The following is a 7,359-nucleotide window of genomic DNA, read 5'->3' on the forward strand; positions in this document are numbered from 1 at the left end:
AGAGAGACAGCAAGAGAGGGAACACAAGCAGGGGGAGTGGGAGAGGAAGAAGCAGGCCTCCCGCGGAGCAGGGAGCCCGATGCGGGGCTCGATCCCAGAACCCTGGGATCATGACCTGAGCCGAAGGCAGACGCTTAACGACTGACTGCTCAGGCGCCCCACAGCCTAGCTTTTAACTACTCACATATCCTACTGGATGGTGATACATGAGTACTTGGCAATTTAATGGGCAGGATCACCTGGTTAGGAGTACAGACACGTGTCAGATTGCCAGATTAAATGTCAGATTTAAATCCTAGCTCTCCTACCTGGGCAGCCAGCAAGGCCTCCCATCTTAGTTCCTGCCTCTGTAAAAGGGGCAAATGGCAGCACTAACCCCATGGGGCTGCTGTGCAGATGAAACCAGTTAGCATGCTTAAAGCACTCAGTGCACAGTAGGCACTGTGTCAGCAATGGGTGTTTGGGATTTTTTCTGGAGGCTGATGACCCTGGGAATGGGCAGGGATGCCAGCTGTGAAGGCAGGGCAGGCCTTACCTTGGGTGGATGGTCCTGGTGGCAGGCTGGTCTTCACGTGGCGCAGATCCCAGCACCGGAGACTCCGCTGGTCCTGGAGGAATAGAAGGTCCTGACGAAGAGAGGCGGCCTTTGGGAGGAGCAGTTCCGGAGCCTGGAGGGAGGGGGAAGGATGATCACTTCGGGCGGGAGGAGGGGTGGGAAGACAGGTCCTAGGGGAGAGGCACTCACCTTCCCTGCAGGCAGCCCCAGTGTGTGGCTCAGCGCTATGAGGCTGGAGCCCCTCGGGGATGCAGGATGCAGCTGGTGGATGGATGGCAGGACCGTGGGCAGGGGCTGCAATCTGGAGGGATAGTCCAGGTTGGGTGGGGTACTTGGAGGGAGGCTTGGATTCCAGAGGTTCTGGGGGCTGAGAGGTGGCCTCAGGAGGCCCAGGAACTTGGAGGTGGGTCTGGGGACTAGGATTCCAGAGTGGGACGGAGACCTGAGGGTGAGGTCTGGCAGCTTGGGAACACTGGAGGCCTGGGATTATTTTTTTGGTGTGGAATCAGGGAGTGATAGTCACCCATGGGAGGGGACTTAGAGGTGGCTCCAGTCTTACCCTCCGGGGCTGTGCCGAAGCAGGGTGCCCAACAGAAGGTGGGGCAGATGCCGGGCTTCCTCCTCTAGACAGCGAAGCAGCTCCTGGCTCTGGGGTGCCACCGCCTCAGATGTGGGGACGAGTTTTCGCTGAACCAGAGCCAGCGCCTGTGGGGAAGGAAAGGGATGGGAGGGGCAGCCTGGAGCCACCTGGCCCCATCTCTAGGAGCCCCAGCCCTACCCAAACCTGGCCCCAAATTCTCTCTCACCTCTGCAGGGCTCCGGCACAGGCGCGTCTTGCTGGCTGAGTTGCCCTTGATGAGAAGGCGGACCTGTTCCTGTGTCTCCTCCTGGGCAACCATGAGGCCACTGAGATAGGCGCCTTTTACTTCCCACCTCCCACCTCCCAGCCTCTCGCCCTGCCCTCCCCTTTGTACAGGTCCTGCTTCCTCTTGGGAGACTCACCCTGGGCCTCTCCTCACCACCAGAGGCCCAGTTTTAGATCCTAAGCCTCCCAGCCTCTCTCTGGCCCTCCATCAGGCACTGCCACTTCCCCCAAGGCCGGCCTCTCACCACCAGCTGGCGCCAGTGCAGGATCCGTTGCTGTTTGGCCTGTAGCTCCTGCAGCATAAGCTGCCGCCGCCCAGTCACCTCCTCCAGCTCCTGGCTCTGGGCACGCAGGGCCTTGAGCTCTGCCCACAGGCCACAGCCCCGGAGCCCCAGCATCAAGGCCTGCCTGGGGCACAGCAGAAGAGAACCAGGGAGAGGAAGATGACTAAGACTCCTAGCGGAGGAGGGAGATCAGATCTGTAAGGATGCACAAGGAGCCACAAACACAGGGAAACAAACCAGGAGAGCAGGGAGGCAGAGCTGGGAGCCACAGAGGCAGGAAAAGTCTAATATTCTGAGACCTCTGGGAAAGAGATGGCCTAGAGTCCTCTGCTGAGGGAGCCCCCTCACCTCTCGCTGGATCCCAGGGCACATTTCTTCACCTCCTCCATCAGGCCTTGGAGGCGCCGGGTCAGGATTTGATGCTCCTTCAGAAGGGGGCCCCGCTGGGCAACCAGCACACCCACGGCCCTCCAGCCCTCCTGGGGCAGGAGTACAAAGTCAGGGTGGGCATCACCCCTGGGGGTGAGGGGATCAAGCAGGCCTCGGGATGGGAAGGGGATGAGGGATGGAGTCCTGGGAAGGATGCCTGGGGGTCACCTGGATGAGATGCACCATAGATGGCAGGGCCTGGCTGGAGTCTGACTGGTCTGGTACCTGGGACCTGGGGGTGGGGTAAAACCACTGAGGGAGGAGCCCTCCCCCCTCGCCCGGGCTCTTGGGGGTGGCCAATGTCAGCCCACCTGCCAGACTGGTCACTGGGTTTCAGTTCCACTCCCATCAGCAGGTGACTGTGCCTGGTCCTGAGTCTGTTCCGGCTTACCCATCCACCCGCCCTGCCCCGCCCTTAGAAGCACGCCACTCCATACCTGGCTATCTCTGTATCTCGGAGTCCATCCAGACTGCACAGGGACCGAATCTCTGCCTCCCGCTCTGCAGCCAAGTGCTCCAAGGAGGCCAGGACGTGGCCCGGAGGGTGGTTTGTCAGCAGTGTCTGGTGGGGGGAAGGGTGAAGTAGGGCCAGATTGGGGGCAGTGCTCTGAGCTGGGATCCATGGTGATGAGGTAGGGATCAAGAGTTAGGTCCTGGCACCCTGAGGTTTGCTCATGGGGCAGAAGGTGTGGTCCCCCTCACCTCCACTGAGCTAAGCCACTGCCGGTAGGAAGCTCCAAAGTAGTCATCTTGAGGGGTTCTGTGGGGTTGGGGAAGGGGACAGAGAATATTACAAGACACATCAACTCTCCCTCTACTGATCACCACTACCCTATAAGGTGGGGGGCTATCACTGCCCCCATTTTAAGGATGAGGAAACCAAGTCTATCTATGCCTGTTAGACTTCAGTTCCCCGCTTACACCAACTAGCTGGCCTTAGGGCCTTTCACATGTGCTCTTTGTCTAGAATACTGTCTTAACCTTTCACCCTGGCTAAGCCTCCTCACCGGAGAACCTGTCCTCCCTGACTCCTTAGGTGAGGAAGGTGTCTCCTCTGGGTACCTGGAGTCTCTCAGACTTCCCCACCCCCAACAGCCCTAACCACCCGGGTTGCCACTGTCTGTGATAGATTTGTCTCTTCCTTGTCCTAGCCTGGGAGCCCTGTCAGGGCAAGGCCTGGGGCTGACATAGTCCAGAGGCTGAGTGTCTGAGGAATTAACAGAAAGTAACTCCCCCCTCAAAGCCCAGGTTCTTGGCAGGGTCTATGGAGCCTGGATGACACTCACGGGATGCTGCCTCCCTTGGCCTGAGGAATTAGGAGTTTCTGCAAGAACTGGGTCCGGAGGGTGTAGGCTGTTCGGACATCACCCTGGGAAGAAGAGGATGGGGCATGAGGGGAACCCACGGGTCCACCTGACCTGACTCCCCACTCCTTTCCCCACAGCCCAGGACTCTTACCAGGACCACAGGCTCCAGGCCCAGGGCTGCTGATGTCAAGGGTCCAAAGGTTATATCTACTTTGGCCTTCCTGGAGAGAGAAACAGAGTTGGGGTGGGAGTCCCTGGGAAAAGGGAGCTAGAACAGATGTCTGTGTCTCTTCCTGCTGTAAGGCTAGTCACTGAGCCTGGATCTCAGGGGCCACCTCTAAAATCAGGCCACTGACATTTCCTGGCTGTATTAGCTTCCTCACTGGCCTCTGCTCTTTGCCCCCTGCAGTCTGTTTTCCATCTAGTAGTCAATGATCCTGTTAAAACCTCAGACAGATCATGTCACCTTGCTGCCTAAAACCCTCGAAAACAATGTGATGTTTTCCCATCACACTCAGAATAGTAACAATTGGTATTAGGTATCTTCTAAGCACTCTGCATGATTTAACTCAATTATCATACCTACCCTATAAAGTAGGTTTAATATTATTCCCATTCCATAGAGCTTACGCACTGAGGCACAAAGAGGCCAAGTAGTTTGCCCAAGGTCACAGAGCTGTAAGTGGCCAGGCTAAGGCATGAACCCAGCCTTTGAGTAAAAATCTGATGCCTCCATGGCACTCTGTCCACCTCTCTGACGTCACCTCCTTGTGCCCTCCCTTTTGCCTGTGTAACTAAAGCTAAACTGGCCTCCTGGCTGTTCTTCCCATATGCCAAACTCGGCACCTCGGCTCTTGCTGTCCCTCTCCATGGAGATTCCTCCCCCAACTCAAATGTTACCTCCTCAGAGATGCCTTCTCTGACCACCCTCCCTGGAGTAGCATCTCTTTCGCCGTTACTATCATATCACCTTTTTATCATAGCACTTATCTCTCCCTGCAATTACACTAGTTTATCATCTGGCTCCTCTGCATCAGAGTGTAAGCTCCAGGAGGGCAGGGACTTGTCCCTTATTTACTGTTCTTTCCCCAGCACATTCCCTAGATATACAGTTGGCAACATTCTAAGCACTGGACATATAAGTGGCTGAGATAAGAAAACTTTCTGACCTCACGGACTTTAAATCCTAAGGAGTGGAGCTCAGAATTTTGGAACCCAAAAAGGGTCAGGGTGGAGCACTGAGGTCTCTAAGGAAAATGTCTGCCTGCCCCGCCTGATGAAGGCTGGTCCCTGGGCACCTGAGGCCCACCTCTCTATGTCCTGCAGACGTCTCAGCTGATTCTGCAGCTGCTGCATGGGATCTTGCAGCCCACGCTGCTGTCTTCGCATGGCCCCAGCTTGGGCCTGGAGGAGGAGAGCACGACGCTGGGTGTCTTGAATGCTCTGAAGGGCTTGCTCCAGGGCCATGTCTGGAGGAGAAACACGTGGCTATCAGCCGTTCCCCTACCCCCACTCTGTTGCTCATCTTCCCAGCCCCATAGGTCACCCTGAGCCTCGGTCTCTTGCTCCATCAGCTCCAGGCTCTGGTCTAACTCCTGGATCTCTGCCTGCAGGCGAGCAACAGTGGCTTCCAGCTCCAGCTTCCGACGAGCCTGGCGAGATCAGGTACAGAGTCAGATGCATGGCCTGGCTGGGTCTTGGCCTGGCCTGGCCTGACTGCTCTTTGTGGAGCACTGGTCTCCTTGCCTGCACAGGTAGGTGAGAGGGTTTATCGTAAGCAGTTTCTGTGTCTGATTCTCTAGGCCTAGAAGAACACTAGGGTACCATCTGGCCTCCTCCTTCCTCCTGGGATTGCCTCCCCTATCCTCCTAAATTGTTTCCTGTCTCTGACTGATGACACTACACCTCTGCCCCAGTTCTCACCTCCCCACTGAGCCCCACATCTAGGGGTCCCAAGGTCTTCTGGAAGCCTCCCCCTAGATGTCACCAGGGCCCCTTGCATATAATAGGTCCTACAATGGCTTCAGTATATCTCCCAAACCAGTCCCTTCTCCCATCTCCCCTCATCAGGTTGGATGCCTCATATCCATGTCCCCTCAACACCCAGCTCATGCCTGTCTCCCCTGGACTGTAAGCCCTGTGAGTGTGGGGATCAGGGCTGTCTTGTGACCCAGTGTTCCCAGCATCCCATAGCACAAGGCTGGGCCTAGAGCAGAAATCTACAAGTCCTCTTTTTGGATGAAAGAAAATATTGTAAGACATGCTTCTCACCTCTCGACTGTCCTGGTGGCCATACCTGAGGAAACGACAGGGGATGACAGGGACTGTCAGAGTTAGGGGATGACAGGGACTTCCAGGGGGATGACAGGAGGTGTGAGGCTGTGGGTGAAAACACAGCTGGATGGGACTAGGGTAAATAGGAAGGAAGAGCTTTTAGAACCAGTTACCAGAGTAGGTTTCCCCGGATCTTCTTGACACTCCTACAGTGGAGAGGCAGAAGGAAGAGGTGTTACTGTGGGGCTTGCCTGTGTCCCCTCCCCTGTCACAGCCTCCCTCATGTGGCCAGGCTCACCTCTGGCTGTGCACATGCCGCAAAACATAGGCCCAGATGTCAGCCCCCTGGCCCAGACACAGTCTGTGGGGAGAGTGTGTAAAGGTATGCCTTGGGTATCACACAGGGTGGTGGATCATCCTTATTCGAAGGGTGGTTGTGGTGGGTAAAGTCTTTACCAGGGAATTCTCACTTCTGGGGGGAAAGAGGGTCCATACTTTCTGGGGTGAGATATTCCCTCCTGGGGAGTTCTCAGTCACTGAACTGTGGGCTTCTCACTGGGTGTAGGGAAATTCTCATTCCCTGGTAGGGCGATTCCTTTCTCCTGGGAGAGGGCTATCTCTAGTCACTTCCAGAGGAGGGGGTGGGGAGTATACTGCCAGGAAGTGCTCTCATTACCAGATGTGGGTCATCACTCCTATAGATTCAACCTCCAATGGGGTGGTCTTTGGTGACTCGAGTCTCTGCACTGGTTAGGGTGGGTGGGGGTGGTAGGGTGTCGCAGAGACAGTCTCACTCCAAAGATCTTACTTCCACACAGGAAGGGGGCTTCGTTAACTCTCAGAGGATCCTCACTGGTGCCTCGGCCGGCCCTCACTCTGGGCGGTCTCACGGGGTAGGGGGTGGGAGTGTGGGGGTCACCGCCCAGGGGGGTCTTCACTCAACCCCGGATCCTCCTCCTGGACATACTACTGGGTGTGTGGGGGGGGCCGCCCTTAATGGTCATTCTCACTGAGGCAGAGGAAGGCGGGTCTTCAGTGAGGGGTGGGGTTCTCACCCCCAGAGACTATCTCCAGGGTTGGGAGTGCTCACACTTAGAGCGTCCCTCACCTGCGCAGCGTCGACTCCGGGGCTCGGGCTGCGACCGGCGCCCCCATCTCTTCCGTCGCCCAGCAACCCAGTTCCCGCGCTTCCTGCATTAACTCCATGATAACTCGGAGCGTCTTCCCGCACCCTCTTCAAGTGTGGCGCCCGCCTCTGACGTCACGAGCGCGCCGGCAGTGACGCCATCGGTTGCCAGGCGGACTGGGGCCTCGCGGCTCCTCAGCGCGGCTGAGCCGTCCGGTGTCTCTCGCTCTTCCGGGGTGGGTCGCTTTGAGTGAAGATGAAAGGCGTGTGGAGAAACGGTGAGGCCCGTTCGCTTTCCTCGTCCTCCCGCTCACCACCAAGTGTCCCCTAAGAGGCAGAAGGTCCCAAATGCCTTCCTTGATTTTCTTGACAAAATGGGACTTTCATCCTAGGAGGCCAGGTACGGAAATGCCAGACTTACTGCTCTTTGATTTCAGAAACAGGGTGTTTCAGGTCTGAGTGAGGGATAGGGGGCCGATAGCATGACCCTGATACCTCCCCGTCATGCATTCTTCCAG

At 56.8% G+C, this 7,359-nt stretch overlaps 1 protein-coding gene across 2 annotated transcripts; it reads right to left on the bottom strand.

Annotated features, from left to right (window-relative positions):
• Positions 1-172: 172 nt before the first annotated feature.
• HAUS5 (HAUS augmin like complex subunit 5) lies at positions 173-6,988 on the bottom strand. 2 transcript variants are annotated; one of them, XM_081811755.1, is made up of 17 exons: positions 6,824-6,988; positions 6,014-6,076; positions 5,889-5,921; positions 5,713-5,737; positions 4,988-5,093; positions 4,751-4,910; positions 3,593-3,662; positions 3,421-3,503; positions 2,837-2,894; positions 2,572-2,696; positions 2,303-2,366; positions 2,054-2,184; positions 1,667-1,829; positions 1,363-1,440; positions 1,116-1,261; positions 746-857; positions 173-668 (listed from the first exon to the last, which is right to left on the bottom strand). In XM_081811755.1, the coding sequence occupies exons 1-17, from the start codon at positions 6,919-6,921 to the stop codon at positions 447-449; spliced, it is 1,737 nt and encodes a 578-aa protein (XP_081667881.1). In that variant the 5' UTR covers positions 6,922-6,988; the 3' UTR covers positions 173-446. The 2 variants fall into 2 exon arrangements, with proteins under 2 accessions (XP_081667881.1, XP_081667880.1); XM_081811754.1 differs by having other exon boundaries at positions 346-668; positions 1,363-1,443; positions 6,824-6,987.
• Between the last annotated feature and the right edge of the window lie 371 nt (positions 6,989-7,359).

Source organism: Leptonychotes weddellii, unplaced genomic scaffold (assembly GCF_054177405.1).
Source record: "Leptonychotes weddellii isolate Sample4059 unplaced genomic scaffold, ASM5417740v2 HiC_scaffold_9999, whole genome shotgun sequence".
Taxonomy (NCBI): Eukaryota; Metazoa; Chordata; class Mammalia; order Carnivora; family Phocidae; genus Leptonychotes; species Leptonychotes weddellii.